General features: G+C 40.5%; 1 protein-coding gene across 1 annotated transcript; it reads right to left on the bottom strand.

Annotated features, from left to right (window-relative positions):
* Nucleotides 1-41: 41 nt before the first annotated feature.
* LOC126366409 (centrosome-associated protein CEP250) lies at nt 42-12,619 on the bottom strand. Its single transcript, XM_050009518.1, has 18 exons — nt 12,613-12,619; nt 11,629-11,732; nt 9,273-9,372; nt 7,569-7,675; nt 6,357-6,540; nt 4,721-4,875; nt 4,033-4,154; nt 3,590-3,773; nt 3,026-3,208; nt 2,667-2,782; nt 2,377-2,485; nt 1,813-1,963; nt 1,534-1,673; nt 1,350-1,465; nt 1,039-1,156; nt 652-858; nt 304-552; nt 42-103 (listed from the first exon to the last, which is right to left on the bottom strand). Exons 1-18 carry the CDS (start codon nt 12,617-12,619, stop codon nt 77-79), a joined length of 2,379 nt encoding a protein of 792 aa, XP_049865475.1. The 3' UTR covers nt 42-76.
* Between the last annotated feature and the right edge of the window lie 5,069 nt (nt 12,620-17,688).

Here is a 17,688-nt window from a genome sequence, read left to right as displayed (position 1 = left end):
CGCGATTGTAAAGATGTTAATTTATTTACAGAACATTTTGTCGTATTGTGGAGTGTTACGCTCGATAAGTATTCATTTATCTAAAGCAAAATATGTCTTGAATCTGGAAAAAGAAACAATTCATTAAATGCAAATATTCCTTATATTAAAACACATAACAACACGGACATCACAAATTCACATCACATCACGCGCTAAATCACATCATCGACTAGAAGACAACTTCAAATCACAGTGATAGTTGAGGGATACCGCGTAGAAGGACAGGAAGGAGAAAACTGTGGTGAAGAAGGTGAAAAGTACCAAGCTGGGGTTCTTGATCATGGCATTGCGGGTGGGTTCGGAGGTGGGGACGGCATGCGAGCGCAGGATTTCTCGCTCGAGGATGGCGCGCCGGCGCTCGAGCTGCGTGCGCACGCGGCCTTCGCGCTCTAGCTGCAGGCTCTGCGCCAGCACCGCGCTCTCGAGGCGCAACACGCGCGCCCGCTCCGCGCGCAACGCAGTCCACGTCTCCGCCGAGCTCGTGCACACCGACGACAGCGACCGCGACACCTGCACACATTTTTGATCACGAGTCTGATCTAATTCAAACAAAATGAATAGTTCAATCACTTGATATTTAACCTTTCCTATACGGTTCTAAAACCATACCTCTGCATGAGAAATTTCACTGATGGGTGGCGGATCGGTATGGCCTTCAAGCATAGCGGCGAGCTCACGGCGGGCTCGCGTGACGCGCGAGAACAAGTCAGCGGCGCGCTCGTGGCGTTCCAGCATGAGCGCACGCGTCGCCGCCGCTGTCACCAGCGCCGACCGCTCGCGCGTCAACGCCTCCACTTGCATGTGCAACTCCAGCAACTATACCAACATAATTATAACGTGCATCGATCATTCTTGGCATTGGAGCTTTTGTACGAAGATATCGGAATATCTAATAACGTCTTTGCCATTTCCTACTTAGTACAACTACTTAGTATTGGTTTCCTACATGTTTCACATTTTTAATCTCTAGTAAACCCTCATGTTCATATTTCTTACCTCCGTCTGGAGCTCTTGAAAAGGCATTTCTTTAGTATAGCAATCATAGTTCCTCAGCCTTTTAACTTCAAGTCGTAAAGATGCCAGTTGGTTTTCGTATTGAGTCATACTTTGCTCCCTGTTTACCAAAATAAATAACATGAGTGCACAGCACGGAAATATTAAAATTTAACAAAGCGTCACCGCGCATGTGAGCACCCTTCACATGCACCAGCGCCCCTGCCTTCATGTAGCGCTGCTCGCTCTCACTATTTTTCGAAATTATAGACACGTGAGGGACACACGGCTTTACATAAAATAATTTTACTAACATCAATTTTTCATTTTCGCGTAGTTCTTCAATAACTTGTTGCAATTTTGCTATTCTTTGCTCTTTATTCAACAACTCAGTAGCCATTTTGTCTTGCATATTTTCACCTCCGTCTTGCTGGAATGACAATAAAAAATAAGCAAGTTTGATTTTACACACCCGTTTTAATAACTCATAAACCATACCGCAATCCTGGAGAGAGAATCCAAAAGGCTATCTTTGTCAGCGCGACTCTGGCGCAACTCTTCTTCGGCACGTGAGAGAGCTAATCGTGTCACTTGAAGCTCTTTCCAAATTTCCGTCTCCCTGTCAGATGGTTCATTTTCTGGAAAAGAATAACTTCTAAGTGTAATCTTGCTCAAGCCAGATTATAGACCCCCTGCAAAGATCCCTAACATAGCTGACATAATCATTGAAAGTCTCTTTTAAAGATCTACTTAATGTAAAGGAAATAAATTGACCACCTTTCGAAGGCACATATTCGAGGCATCGTCTTCGCTCCATGTCAACTAGTCTTCCCGATCGCTCACGCAAGTTGTGTATCACTTCTTCCAACTCTTTCACTCTGGCTTCCAGTTCCATCACTCTTATCTCAGCTGCCTCTTTCCTTTTCTCCTGTTACAAAAATGTTATTACAAAAGTCATGGGTTAAAAATAGTGGCGTTTGGAAATGTTTAAGAAAGATTCATCAAAAACACTTTTACAATGTAGTTATCGTCCTTAATTTATGTTTGCTTTCACAAAAAGTATTCACTTGTAACGATAAACCGTATAAGGCTGTTTCCTCTAGACGCGTCTTCATACGAATTTGCATCGTACTAAGGACATGTACGAATACCTCTTATGTCGCTCCCAGTTAGCGCATTGCCATGGTACTGCACTGGGAAGATTAAAGAAAACTGACAAATTAGTATGAAAACGCGACCGGCCTCAGTACCTATTCGCTATTACGAAAATCACACTCGTAAAGGTTAAATCCTATAAAGCAGTTCGAGGGGATTCCAATAGTACGTGAGACAGCAAAGCACCTGGTCGGCTACCTTCGCCTGGAGCGACTCGGCGCGCGATCGCTGTTCAGCCTCGCGCGAGTCCGCCAGCTTCTCCGCCATCTCCGCCTGCTCACGGAGCTCCTTTACCCTGATTCATCACGCAGATTATTTAACGGAAGACACACTTGATAATCATTCAAATAATCAACTTAGCAATAATTCAAAATCTTCAAACCACATAGCCAAATGTGAAGTTTGTCCCAGTCAATACTTACGTGCTACCCAAAAAGGTTACCTTTTACCGATGACGTCATGATAATATTGCCAACCTTAGTTCGAGAGCGTCTCGCTGGCGTGACAATGCCTCTATCGTCATTTCTCCCGTTTTGGAGACTTCAATCAATTTCTTCGAGCGAGCATCGTAACTCGTTTCCCGATGTCGATACTGCAACAATAGTTACTTGGTTCAAGCATGAGTTTATTTAAAAGCCGGTAGATGTTTTTTCGAAATCTTACTAAGTTCGCAACGGCTGTGAAGCCTGTGATTATGGGGCATTTTAAAGGCAAGTAAAGTTAACGTTACAGTTATTAGAATATTGACAAGAGCGGGGTGTTATCTAAATCGATCCCCTTCAGGATCGTAGATGTAGAGTGACTTCACTGGAGGAGAATTGGCTTGTCTTTTTACGAGTTGCTCGAGGTCTTTATGCTTGCGACGCGCGGCGTCGAGTTCGGCCTTGGTGTCCTTGAGCTGGCGCTCCAGCGTGGCAATGCGCGCGCGCGCCACCCGCAGCATGCTCTCCGCTGCCGACACTAGCTCCTTCAACGCCTCCCGCGCAGCGCGCTCTTTGGACAACTCCTCCAAAACATTCTGCATACAACAAACGTACACACTTTAAGGAAGCGTTTAAATCAATCGTCAGCATTATTATCTTGAAACGGTAAATCATTCAGAAATTAGGCTAGATTTTTCGATGGATAATATCCTTCCAGCCGTATTCGGTCATGGCGACAAGTGACAAGTTTCCAATCTAGTTTCATCACACATAAGGCAATGGCGTGTATTGGAAATGATTGGGTTTTGTTGAAATGTAGGTAGGTACGTACAAGGATAATTAGTGAAGTGGTATTGTAACAAATAAACTGCTACCTGCTATGGGAAACAAGCAAAATGGGAAATGAGGGTAGTTATCTCTATCAGAAGCAGATAATTGTATTAGATTTTGGAGGAAAATAGTAAATAAATGGTGACCTGGTGGCTGGCAGCACCGGTGTCAGAAGGCGTTCCTGGCATGGCCATTCCATCCTTACTCGCCATGCAATATTCGACGTTATGGCTCTTTCCCATTTCATCGATTTTGTGTTGCAAAATCATATTTTCCTTCTGTAGTCTTTCAATTCTTTTTGTAAGCGCCTCACGGTCCAACCATGGTATCCTGAATGTAACAAACAGGATGAGGGAGACATAAACATGATTATTAGATATTAACATAAAGTGGCGCGGCGTTATTGTCGCAGATTCTGCATAAAATTATAATTATTACGATTTGTCAATTAGTTTCATTAAAATCCGTCAAAATTTTTCGTGGCGCGGACTTTAACTTAGTTTATCTTCAGTGTTCGTTTTGTAATAAGGCTAAAATTAAACATCTTTAACTTTCAGATCGAGATCTTTAACTTAATTTAAATACTTACTTAGCAAGTTCTAAGGAGTAGTTAATTTTGGCTTTCAAATTTTCAGCAGTCCCGGCCACCAATCTGTGCAAGCGTTCTGTCTCGTGGTCCATCTCTGAATTCTTTGTTTTCCATTCCATATTCTGAAATACAGGGCGTTCCGGGCTCAGTAGTCCAAACGTCTTCTACGGACAGCGGACATTAATTATATCAAAAAAATAAAGTTGACGAATGTCCCCTATCTCCTGACGTCGTTTGGACTCCCTAACCCGAGACTGTAGCTGTTTAAAATGTTTGTCTTACTTGGACGACGTCTGTGTGACAAGCTACGTAGCTATCGGAATTAGGGAATGCCATATTGCCAAACTTGACACCTTACCATCTTATCTTCATTTTTATAGCAGTTTTAAAAGATAACAGAGTTGTCAATAGAGACGAGGTTTACATGCGTAATCAACCCTGTTATATTGAAAACAATACAGGTACCAATATGAAATTATATCAGGGAAAGTATTAGATAATATTCCGTATTTATCTTGACAGATCCTATCCTATGATTGGCTAAAACATCAATGGATATACAGGAGTTGTCAGTTTCAACCAATCACGGGATAGGATTTCTATATATGTCAATATAGAAACGGAATGACACTATTAGGTCTTTGGTATACCTAGTTCCAAAGATAAAGATAGTAAAACCCTGACTTACGTTGATGTTGTTGACATAGGTGCGATCGGCGCGGTGCTTGCCGCGCAGGATGTTGAGCAGGTCGATGCGGCGGGCCATCATCTCCGCGCCCAGGCTGACCACCTCCTCGGGCACCGGCGACAGCTGCGAGTGCAGCTGCTGCAGCACTTGAGGCGCTGCACAGGATTGTTTACTATGTTACTGTCAGGTCAGGTCAGGTTGATACAGCGCGCTGTCATCTCAGTTTACATTACTTGTACCGGGTGAAAGCTCTACCGGTTCTTAGTGTTCCCTATTGTCTGATCAAGTAGTAAATGCCATTTTTTTTTCTTTTATTTTATAGAGAGTTTTTTATATACAGAATATGCCACCCTCATAGTTCTTACAATATTATAGGTTTAACCTGCGTTTCTCCGCTACCTTAAATAACTTATAAAGTGCCTTAGCGTCATCCGAAGTAGGGGAGGCCAAGACACTATTACATTATATACCAACCTCGCAGTTGTAATTAATAAAGCAATGGTACCTTCTTCATAAGGAAAGCGAATGAGTTAAATGAGATATGTGCAGAGCGAAGTCTGAGAGCAGTTACAATATCTTGCCTGCTCATATTGGCCCCGGCAATAGTAAATGCCATCTGAGATCAATCTACAATAAGTCACGATGCGCGCCGTTGACAGATGACGTGATCATAATTTTAGCAGAAACTATTTATTTGAGAAGTTGAAAATTTTCTCAATAGGAAAGATATTACCGAGATTAATATTCCGAAAATATTGTGTATAAATAGCTGAAAGAAATACTTTAGGTAGCTAAGTATCATAATTTATTATACTTTACTAGCTTTTACCCGCGGCTTCTCTCGCTTTAATTTCGGGGTAACACGGTTCTCCTTTCCTAATGTACCATTTTTAGCTCCCTATCCTGAAAACTGTGAAAAGTCCTCCCTCTTTGGTTGGGTGCAGATTTGAAAAAAAAATGTTGCACGATTTTTTTTGTTAGTCACAAATAGTCTGCACACCATTTTTTAGCTTTCTACGTTATAAATTGCGGAATGCTTCATACAAACTTCCACGTCCCATTTTAGTGGGACGTTTAGTGGGGGATTAGAAAGAGACGAAAAGTAGCCTATGTCACTCTCCATCCATTCAACTATCTCTACTTAAAAAAATCACGTTAATTAGTTGCTCCGTTTTGCCGCGAAAGACGGACAAACAAACAGACACCCACACTTTCGCATTTATAATATTAGTATAGACATACAGGCATGTTATATGCCCGTGATATTGATAAGAAAATTGTATTTGACTTGCCAGTTTAACGACGACCTAACGACCGTTTGGCGTTGGATAACGGCGGTTATCTTAGAGGCCGTCCATTAATCATATTGTGATGTTTTTGTTGGCATTTTTATTATGTTTTTACAATATTTGAAAGAATTAATCGACCCTAGTGGGTCGATAGCGATAAGCGCTGAGGGAAATTGTCGACCACGCCGGCGGGGTCGGTATCGGGGTCCAGTTTTTTTCACCGTATGCTCATGTGATGGTAGCAAAACGGATAGATATGTTACCAACAGCGGCTGTCCAGTCAAATTCTAACAGAATGACATTCGAGGTAAATCTACAATAAGGTAAGTTGCAAAAAAGCAACGTACCGAAAGCGCCGCTGATCTCGCTGTGCATGGGGAACTCGAGGTCGTCCCTGACCAGCAGTAGCAGGTCGTGCGCGGGCCACGCGCTCACCGACACGATGTGCACGTCGCCCACGCTCTCGTCGGCAGCCACGCCCGCCCGCGCCTCCATATCGCGCAGCGACGCGAACGCTTCCAACACCACTTTCTACGAAAATCAGAAACCGGTCGTTCTAGCATCGTCTGCTACACCACTGGACATTATCGCTGTGGTGTAGATCTGGCAATTTTATTCAAATCTGATGTGGATAGTGTGGTGTAGTGCAGTTTTCACTAAGTGACACAGTAAGCTCGACCATTATAACAAAGACGGCGATACGACTATCACGTTGGTCTAAAGGTGAGTATAGACTACAACATTTTCTGGAGCATTAATGTGTAATGTAACGTTCTTACGAATGATACAATACAGGCAAAAGCTCAGTTTCCAAAGCATTTCCATGTAATGTAACGTTCCTGCGAATGCTCGGCGTTATGTTCGGGTAAATGCTCCCTCTCTCCCTCTCCCTCCGCGTCACCCCGCAACCGCGCATCGCCCGCACTCGTGGCTCGACGAAATGTTACACCAATATGCTCGTTGGTTTGTAACAAAGAGCCCAGCGTGCTCGACGTTTAGTTCGTAAGAGGATGATACACTAGAACATATCATAGAGCGGCTCGTTGTTCTGTTACAAGTAAATGTTGTAGTCTATACTCACCTTAACAGAAATCTCGGTAAGGTGTGGGTATTTACTTCATCTTGCAATGGATGTACCTATGACTACTTCAATTAGAATAAAGTCGTGAGCTTAACATAACATAAACAGCCTATATACGTCCCACTGCTAGGCACAGGCCTCCCCTCATTCAATCGGAGGGGGTACGGAGCATACTCCACCACGCTGCTCCAATGCGGGTTGCGGGTAGTCGTAAACTTATGTTATTTTATGATGTGAACAGCATACTAGAGTAGGTAAGTAATTTTAATTACCCAGAAACTAACTTTTCTAAGTTTGTTCAGACATCACGTAAAAATGTCTGGACGGATTCAAATATAATTTTGCAGTTCTGTACATTAGTAGCTTGACTATCATCTGCAATAGCAATCATCACGCTATATCACTTTAGGGTTAGCCCTGGTTAACACAGACCGAATCGCGGGGCACAAATAGTTACTAATATAAATCGGCAACATACCTGCTGAGAAATCAAATTCTTCCTCATTTTAATGAACTCCCGCTTCTTGGTGGCGAGGGCCCGCTGCATCTTGATCACCATGCAGTGTGGCATGGTCAGGTCTTTGTCTAGAAAGAGATATAATTTATTATTAAAGAAAGATTTTTTTAACTACTTGGCCGGATAAATGGGGAGCGCTGGTGGCTCTCACCCGGTACAACATTTAAAACAACAGGCCTGGGTGTCCAGTTGGGCGCGAACCTCGGCTCAGGGCGTCGTCTGAGAGGAATATTTGAAAGAATTAATCGACCCTAGTGGGTCGATAGCGATAAGCGCTGATTGAGGGAAATCGTCGACCACGCCGGCGGGGTCAGTATCGGGGTCCTAAAGTGTTTGGTGTCGCGAGTTGATTAGCTGCCTCTATGGCTAGAGTAAAGTAGAATTACAGTAACAAAGAAACTTACACAAAATGACATACCTACTTAGTAACCACATCACTCAGTAGGGTTACCTCCTGCTTTTAAATAGCCCCTATTAAAATTATATAAACTGTCAATATAATTGTCAATAATATAAAAATTGTTCAGTTGTGAGTGGCTGCGACATACAGACGGACAGACGGACGGACGGACAGACAGACATGACGAATCCATAAGGGTTTCGTTTTTGCCATTTATACATTGTTTTTTTTTTGCCATTTGGCTATGGAACCCTAAAAAAGATGTCGATCGAAATATCATACGGCGGTGGTGGAGATCCTGAATAATAAGACGTCACCCAGCATAAGCAGCGCGTTAGCCCCGCCCGATGCTAATATTCTGTGGGTTCTGGTGGTTAAAAAGACCACATTGAAGCAATTCACCTAAAAACGCAATATTGCTGTTTGACGTTTGTTGACATTGAGCACTTATTTGTGACAAAATGTAATACTGTAGACGACAGGTCGACATGGCAATTCTCTAGTGACGTAACATTTTCAATATCGATATATTTTTATTATGTAATATGTAACAAAATGTGAATAAAATAATACCACGTTTTCATTTAAGTTAATATTTACTCATCTGAATCATCTAACGTATCGATTGACAGAAAATTTGTAACAATTATTTTTCCGTTCAATGTCACAATTTTCTAACACTTTTCTAGCTAGTTCTCGAGCTTGAGAGTAAATTATTGGTTTTTTTGCTTGAACACGCGACGAAGATGCAACCGTAGCCATTTTTAAAACACAATAGTAATAAATTATGTGAGCGAGATTATAATCGATAAACGCGGTCGATACGGACTCGTGCGACACTAAGATTAAGACGCCGCGGGGACTGTGCGGGTGTGCGGGGCGACTCCGCCTCCGCGGCTCATCTCATGCCCCAATTGCCATGTCGACCTGTCGTCAACATTACTTATTGCTTTTTAGATGAATTGCTTCTGTGGCCTCTTTAAACCCCCTTGCTGAGTGAAACGCTAACTATGCGTTCCGAATCAGAGCCGGGAAAAACCGGCTGTGTGTATCGATCGTTATAGTTAAATTAATTATCGTTCAAAAATGTAAATTATTTTTATTTATGTTGGTAAGTAATATAATTTTTTTCTATTTCTTATTATTATTTAATTTATTTCCTCCAATGCTCCTTATTTTATTCGTCTGTACATGTCTTGGGTTTATGTTTTCGTGCAATAAAGAATTTTTGATTGATTGAAATTGTTATTATAATTGTTCATTACCTTCAGCAAGTGCTTGCGGGAAACCCTGAGGCTCGTGAGTCTCCGGAGACGAAGCGCTGACAGAAGGTATGGTCACATTGTCCACTGATTTCTTCACACCCTACAAAATCACAATAATTATCAACGTCACAAAAATACTTCACATACGACTCACCATCTATCACGTTGGTCTAACAGGAAGCTCGGTCAAATGTGGTACTTAGTACATCTTGCTTGATTTGATCATTTGTACCTCTGACTACCCCAATTGGGATATAGTCCTGAGCTTACGTACGTATGTTACGAAATTCGCCACAGTCATAAATAACAAAAATACCTATTGGTACACAATTAAGATCGTAGAATAATTACTGCCAGCGTTATTGGTATACAGAAATGTCTTTCAGGCGTTAATCACAAAAAGAAAAAAAAAGAAAAAGAGAGAAAATTTAAATCGAAAAAAGTTCTGTCTCGGTCGGGTCTTGAACCCGCAGCTCTTGTAAAATTCTAGATAGATGGGTAAGAGCTATAAAAACAAAAAACATTAAAAGTAAGATATTTTCGTTCTTCGAAAGGCAATTCGTTGTTCCATATTATTACTTAAGAAAGTACTAGTATTTAATTTAAGTAAGTTCGAGGCATGTCAGAAACATCTAGCGGCTCAATGAAAATGAAGAAATGTAAATGAAAAATATTTATTCATTAACAAAGTTGGTACATTGATACTAACACCAGACGACGTGGTGTAAAACAGCCACATCGAAGCAATTAATCTACTGAAAATAAATTTGACATTAGGCTAGTTTCTAACTAGTCAAATCAGTTTTTACTAAACGTCAAAACACGAAATTACTATGGAATTTGTATGAAAAAGAACCTGACAAAATGTCGCGTTAAATAGAAAAAAGAAAACTTCTTTGTCACCTTTAGATCTACTTATTTTTAGTCTCAAAAGTTCATAATTTTATCTTTGACCTAAGAAACTACCCATTTATAATAAATAAATAAAATAAATAAACAATATTGCTTTATTAGATGAACTGCTTCAATGTGACCCTCTTCAACCCTCCAGGTTAGGTGAACAACTTGAAAAGAAGAAAATCTCACTTACGGGAGTAGGAGATAAGCTTGCACATCTTCGGTTGCCTTTCTTCACCGTATCAGCGGTCTGTGGGATTAAATTTTATTCTTAAAACCTAAACTAGGGGGTTAAAATGGCCACATCGAAGCAATTCATCTAAGAAAGCAATATTGCAATTTGACATTTGCGCATATAAAAGTAAGTGCGCAATGCAAACAAATGTCAAAAAGCAATATTGCTTTCTTAGATGAATTGCTTCGATGTGGCCATTTTAACCCCCCAGGTACGCAAAAGTATAAACAAATATTACTGGTAAACTTAACAACTTATCTTTCTGTAATGGAACAACGTAACAATCGAAAACAGCTCAGTATGATTTACTTGTTGGAGAAGTACAGGTAGGTACAACAAGACTTAACTGGCAGTATCGTAAAAAATATACCCAAGCAGACAAAGGCGGGTAGAGTCGCTAGTTACATTCGATAAAGGTTTTGGAAGAAAAAAGAAAGCAGAATGCTGCTCTTTTCTCGGTAACGTGATTGCATCGGACCTAACTCATAATTTTATTTATTTTATTTTGACGGGTCGGTATGCAGAACCCATGTTAGTGAGTTACGGCAGATTTCTGATTGAATTTCCATACGATACCACGTTACAAGTAAAACAAGTTTACGTTTGTGCGTGTGTTATACTAGCGACCGCTCGCGACTCTGCTCGCGGGAACTACAATAAATTTCATCTTGTCTAGCACTCAGATAATATGCCTATGTCCACCCTCGAGCATCCTCAGGGTTCTAAATGGTAGAAGCATTCAGAAGACTCCTGAGGTTTCCACAGGTTTCCCGGAGCGACCTCATTTCTTTGGGGATTCGTACCCGTTGTGCTGTATCCAGGGAGTGACGATAGGTTACGAGATGGTATCGATATGATAAAAGAAGCATCATCATCAGCCTATTAACGTCCCCACTGCTGGGGCACGGGCCTTCCCTATAGATGGATAGGGAGATCGGACCTTAAAGCATCACGCGGGCCCAGTCCGGATTGATGGTTATTAACGACTGCTTATGCAGCCGGGACCAACGGCTTAACGTGCCTTCCGAAGCACGGAGGAGCTCGAGATGAAAACTTTTTTTTGTGGTCACCCATCCTATGACTGGCCTTTGCGAAAGTTGCTTAACTTCAACAATCGCAGACCGAGCGCGTTTACCGCTGCGCCACCGAGCGCCTCAACGAAGCATAACAACCTGGAAAATTGGTACCTTTAATGATACAAAGGACACTGATTTGGTAACATACCCGTGGTGGCTGGCTCAGTGGGCTGGCGGAGTGTGTCCTCTTGTTGCCGACTGTGGCTGTGCGCAGCACGCGCTCCCGCTTCCTGACGCCGACCACATCTTTATCTGGGGTAACGTCGTGGAACACACAATAAGTAAAATTGCTATTCAAAATTCTAGATTAAGTAAATTACATTCATCTTTTTTGGAGTTATGTATACGTTTTTACAATAAAATACCAGACAGTATTTTGAATTTGTCAGAAAATAAATTTAAAGCTCATATGAAGCTTTATTTATGTAAAAAAGCTTATTATAAGATTAATGACTACCTAAATGATAAAAATGTCTGGTATCGAATGTGTTCCTCTAGTTATTAAATAACTTGTAATTATACCATCATTGATTTAAAAGATGTGTTGCTGTTGAAGTTTCTTGTCATTTCTTCTCCTCAGCCATAACACCTTGCGAAATGACGTAAATTCAAAAATGTTACATTGACCTTCAACAAGTTTATCCATGACTAGCTTTTGCCCGCGACTTCATCCGCGTGGAGTGTATCTTATTAGGCGGTTTACATTTTTTCATATAAATGTTTTTTCCCGCTAACTCCCGTTCCCGTGGGAATTTTGCAATATCCTGTTGCAACTAAGCTTTAAGTTTACTAAGGTACCTGCATGCCAAATCTCGAGCGTCTAATTTAAGCGGTTTAGATTTTTCATACAAAAGGATTTTCCCGCTAATTCCCGTTCCCGTGGGAATTTCGGGAATTCCTTTCTTAGTGCACCTCTACGGTACCTAAGTTACGTCCCTTCCAAATTTCAAGTGCCTACGTTTAGCCGTTTAGGCTGTGCGTTGATATGTCAGTCAGTCAGTTTCTCCTTTTATATATTTAGAAGATAATTAAGTACGTTGAAAAATTATTCTAATTTCTGAAAGTCCTCGCAACGTAACCATAGTAACCAGCTTCAAAGATCAACCTTTTATCCTGGTGCAATTATACTGACCGTACATTACGTATTTAAACTGCTCGGAATTGGTAATGAGGTGGATAAATCACAAATACTTAATCAGGAAACATGCAGCCACTTTTGATACAAAGTCCTATCCATATATAGACTCATGAATCATGTTTAATTAGGTTATCCTTGCTATTCATCCCATTCTAAATAAGAATAATTCGTTTTACATAAACATAAACAGCCTATATAAGTTCCATGTTGGGCACAAGCTTCCTCTCTATCAGCCGGAGCGGTGTGGAGCATACTCTATCACAGTGCTGCAATGCGAGTGCATTTATGAATTCGTTTTATCGATAATAAAACCCGGGTGCTTTCAAGGCTAGAGTGAACAGGCACCTTCTGGGCGAGCTAGCTCCATCTTAGGCCTCGTCAATGCCTTCGGGCAAGTCTGGGGCCAAGAGCAAGCAGATCAAAGGTAAATAAAAAAATAATAGGATAAATAGTAACCCTTAAATAAATAAATAGTAACCCTTTCGCCACTTCAAACTCAGGTTTAGGGCTTTACCTCACTAGGACACCATGGTTGCGCCATCAGCGGGAAGTTATTTTACTGCAACTTTGTCGTGCTCGTGCAACCAGATGAGGTGCATAGATTTTGTTGGTGGTGAGGCAAGGACCTTCTTCTTCTTCTTTGCGAGTCGATGGCGATCGATACTAAATTTTTGCTGACCAATAATTGGCCACGCTTACCCCATTGTCAGTGGCTTCGTAAAGGTCTTTAATAGTGCAGGTGTTAGGGCACTTAGGACAGCACAAAAGGTGAGCCATAGTTTGTGGTGATACTCCACACTCGCAATCATCGCAACCATCAACCTTATATTACAATACATAACATACATAAACACCCTATGCATGTCCCACTGCTTGGCATAGGCCTCCCCTCAATCAACCGGAGGGGGTATAGAGCATACTCCACCACGCTGCTCCACTGCGGGTTGGTGGAAGTGTTTGGGCTAGTAGCCCTAGCTTAACGTGCCATCCGAAGCACGGAATCATCTAACTTTTTCGGACAATCAGGTGACTCAAGCCTGCAATATTACATTACTTATTCAAATTACAAATATTACCAAAAAATCTCGCAGCATGAATGAGGTAATATATAAAACGAACCTGAATTTGTTTTGAGCATCCTGTCCTGGATATTTTTGGGTTTTTTCAATATTTTTTTCTAAATAAAACTGACATGAAACATGAATACAAAACGTAAATTTTTGCTATGGATGACACATTTTTCTCTTCTGAAAAACATCATAGAAATTGATGTAATCATTGTGACACTCTTAAAGTATGAAAAGTTCCTATAGGATGAGAAAAAGGTCATACTATGTACTTTCTTTTAAATATTAAACATACATAAACAGCCTATATACCTACAGGCCTCCCCTCAATCAACCGGAGGGGGTATGGAGGGGGCATACTCCACCACGCTGCTCCAATGCGGGTTGGTGGAGGTGTTTTTACGGCTAATAGCCGGGACCAACGGCTTAACGTGCCCTCCGAAGCACGGAATCATCTTACTTTTTCGGACAAACAGGTGATTCAAGCCTAAAAAGTCCTTACCAAACAAAGGACAGTCTGACAAAGTGATTTCGATAATGTCCCCGTCAGGAATCGAACCCGGACCTCCAGATCGTGAGCCTAACGCTCTAACCACTAGACCACGGAGGCTGTTGGAATCTTGACATGTACCTTCTGTGTTCCACCTTATTTTATATAATGTAATAAATGAATATGAATCTCGCTCTAATTTTTATAAATATAAACTTCGTTTGCACATAACACGGAAGGCAAATTGATAATTGCCTTGATATAGTTATTGAAAAATAGCGATTATGTTATCAAAAATCCTTGCAATTTTATAGGTAGGTCAAGTACATGAGATAATTTTATTTGTATTGACCTCGCCTCGCCCATGATTTTGCTTAGATATCACGCTTCCGGGTGATACACTTAGGTAGATATTGCTGAAATAATAAAAAAAGTTATATCGTCACTGGAAAGGCAAAATTACGTAAGCGCCAAAAGGCCATTTTGAGAAAAATCCATTTAAAGTCTTTTTTCGTCTTTTTACCATAATTTTTTATCCATTTACTTACTTATCTAATTTAGACGACATCAACGGAATAGTACGTTATTTTTTCATTTTCAATGACTACCAATACATAATTATAACATTGACTTCTATTTTAGGATACTTTGGCGTCTACGTAGTTTTACCTTTCCAGTGACGATATATTAGTAACCCATATTCAAATCCAAATTCAATTGAAACAATATGTTTATTCAGTAGATATAACATATTTTTGAATCGTCATTTTTTATAGAAGGAACGTCTCATCCGTCTAAAACTACTGCAGCTTTTCGCAACCTGCAGGCTCGAACCTCGGCTCAGGGCGTCGTCTGAGAGGAGAATATTTGAAAGAATTAATCGACCCTAGTGGGTCAATAGCGATTTTTCTTATGTAGGTATGTATGTTATGGAGATAAACTAGTACCTACCTATTTACATTCTCAAAATAATAAACGCTCGTATTTAAGTTATTCATTCGCGTAATACAATAGCAGAGGTACCTATCTATACTTACATATTTAAATGTTGTCATTCTCTACATTCGTTCTGGCATTCTGTTCGATGTTTTTCTAGTAGGTAGATACTGACAGTAATACATACAATATACGTACGTAAGTTAAAATAAAATAGAATAGCATATAAATTGTTTATTATAAAAAGACGCTACACACAAAAACGCACCCCGATACCGACCCAGCCCTAGCCGGCGTGGTCGACGATTTCTCTCATTCAGCGTTTTTCGCTATCGACCCACTAGGGTCGATTAATTCTTTCAAATATTTTCCTCTCAGACGACGCCCTGAGCCGAGGTTCACGCCTAACTGGGCACCCTCAGGCCTGTTGTCTTAAATTTTGTACCAGGTCCTCACCTATTAAATTGGTCCGGCGAAGTAGTTGATTCCATTTGCGGCAAATCTACAATAAGTGACGTCAAAAATAAAAGGCTTATTTGAAATACTTAAATAAGTACTCATATAAAGCAGTCATACTACCGGGAAAACTAGATAACTATCGCTTATCTCTTGCAGAAAATAGATGAGTTGATAGACAACTTTCATAAGTATTGCATAGACTTGTTTGTTTTTTTTATGGTCCGTGATAGCCCTGTTCGGATAAGGCGTGACTTACATCGGGTTTGAATCCCGGTGCGGGTTCTAAACCACTTTTTTTGACGTGATTTGTCGCAGATGGCTTTAACTATTTGGCCGTACAAATGGGGAGCGCTGAAGGCAATGTTCTCACCCGGTACAATGTTTAAGACAACAGGCCTGAGGGTGCCCAGTTGGGCTCAGGGCGTCGTCTGAGAGGAAAAATATTTGAAAGAATTAATCGACCCTAGTGGGTCGATAGCGATAAGCGCTAATTGAGGGAACTAAACCACTGAATTCGGCTTATGAGTTCGGCTCATATCACTTGGTTTCCAGGATTTGTGCTCGATTAATGGGAATAGGTTCGCCCCGTATTGCATGAGACTTAAACATAGCTGGCGAGGAGGGGGTCTAGACCTATGCCTGTCCCTTCGGGGATAAAAAAAATGTAACTGGTTAATCTGCTTCTATTGTGTGGGTAGTGAGGTGAAGTACCAACCTCATCAACCCTGGTGTCAGGGTTACTATTGACTGGTTAATAGAAAAATGTTGTTCAAATCTCAATGAATTTTTAAATAATTAAAGCTTGATTTTGTTATCTATCTATAATGTTCTTTTTTCCGTATTGTAAATAATGTTTGTATATGTCTACAAAGACCGAGAAGGACTTACATTGACCAAATTGAAGATGTCCTAAGAAAAGGTTTAATACGATCTACTCTGAACAGGCGTGCGTGTATGAAGCGATTGATGAATGTGGAGGAAGCAAGAGAAGTGTGTCAGGATCGAAGCAAATGGAATTCTATAGTCTCTGCTTACCCCGGTGGGAAATAGGCGTGAGTTTATGTATGTATGTCTACAGGGATAGAGTTTGGTGGGACTTAGCCATAAGATTAATTTTAAGACCAAAGTGATGCCGATTCCAGTAGGTACACACCACCTAATTTTATTTTAAGTTATACCTGTCATTTTCTTATCCGCCGAAAAGGAAAGGGACGGGTAATCGACAGGCATAAAATTTATGAAATACACATCAATTTTAGGCAAGAATTTTAAAAATACTCCCAAATTTTTATTTTGTCCAATAACCCGACAGAATTAAGTTAACAGCACACGTCTAACGGGTTGCATACCGATGCATATTTTATTCGGCCGGGTTATTCATTCATTTTAAAATTAACAGATGTCAATCATCCGTCCGTTTCCTTTTCGGCGGATAAGAAAATTACAGATATACTTAACTTAAAATAAAATTAGGAGGTGTCTGCAGGAAACGGGGCCATTTTGTACTTACCCAAATTCATACAATAAATTATTTGATTTTGATTTGATACTGGCATGATGGTGTGATGTTATCTTATGTTAATATTGTAACAGATACCTATGTCCGACTGACTCTAGAACTTACTGTGAATGATTTATCTCAAGGCAAAATGCAACAAACAAAAAAATAGGATTAATTGTTTTATCTTCGACCTAATTTCGAAAAGTGTTCTTGAGGATACGACGCATGCGTCATTAAACTAGATGATTGCGTAATTTAGCCTTAAGATAGGTAACGTGATGTCCTTACACGAGGCGTATGGAGTATAGATAGCATTGATACCCGATGTACCTACTCTTATGAAGTTACTTATGAAAACCTACTTGAAGTATCCATTTGTTTTAGGTAAACAGGGGGTTTAAAATTGCCACATCGAACTGGCTAGGAGCGCATATAGCTAACCCCTTAGAAGATACAGGCGTTATGCTAAGTAATGTTATATTATGAACGTGCAATGCAATAAGGTTCTTAATGGTTGTCATAAAATAAGTAAAATTGATGGTTTGTTAAAATAACCTCTTGATTCGTTCCAGTTCATATGAGGTGACTTGCCGATTAGTCCTGGGGAGCTAAAAAGG

Source organism: Pectinophora gossypiella, chromosome 4, assembly GCF_024362695.1.
Source record: "Pectinophora gossypiella chromosome 4, ilPecGoss1.1, whole genome shotgun sequence".
NCBI classification, from domain to species: Eukaryota; Metazoa; Arthropoda; class Insecta; order Lepidoptera; family Gelechiidae; genus Pectinophora; species Pectinophora gossypiella.
The sequence above is the reverse complement of the archived record's forward strand: the minus strand, read 5'-3'. Positions and strand labels throughout refer to the sequence as shown.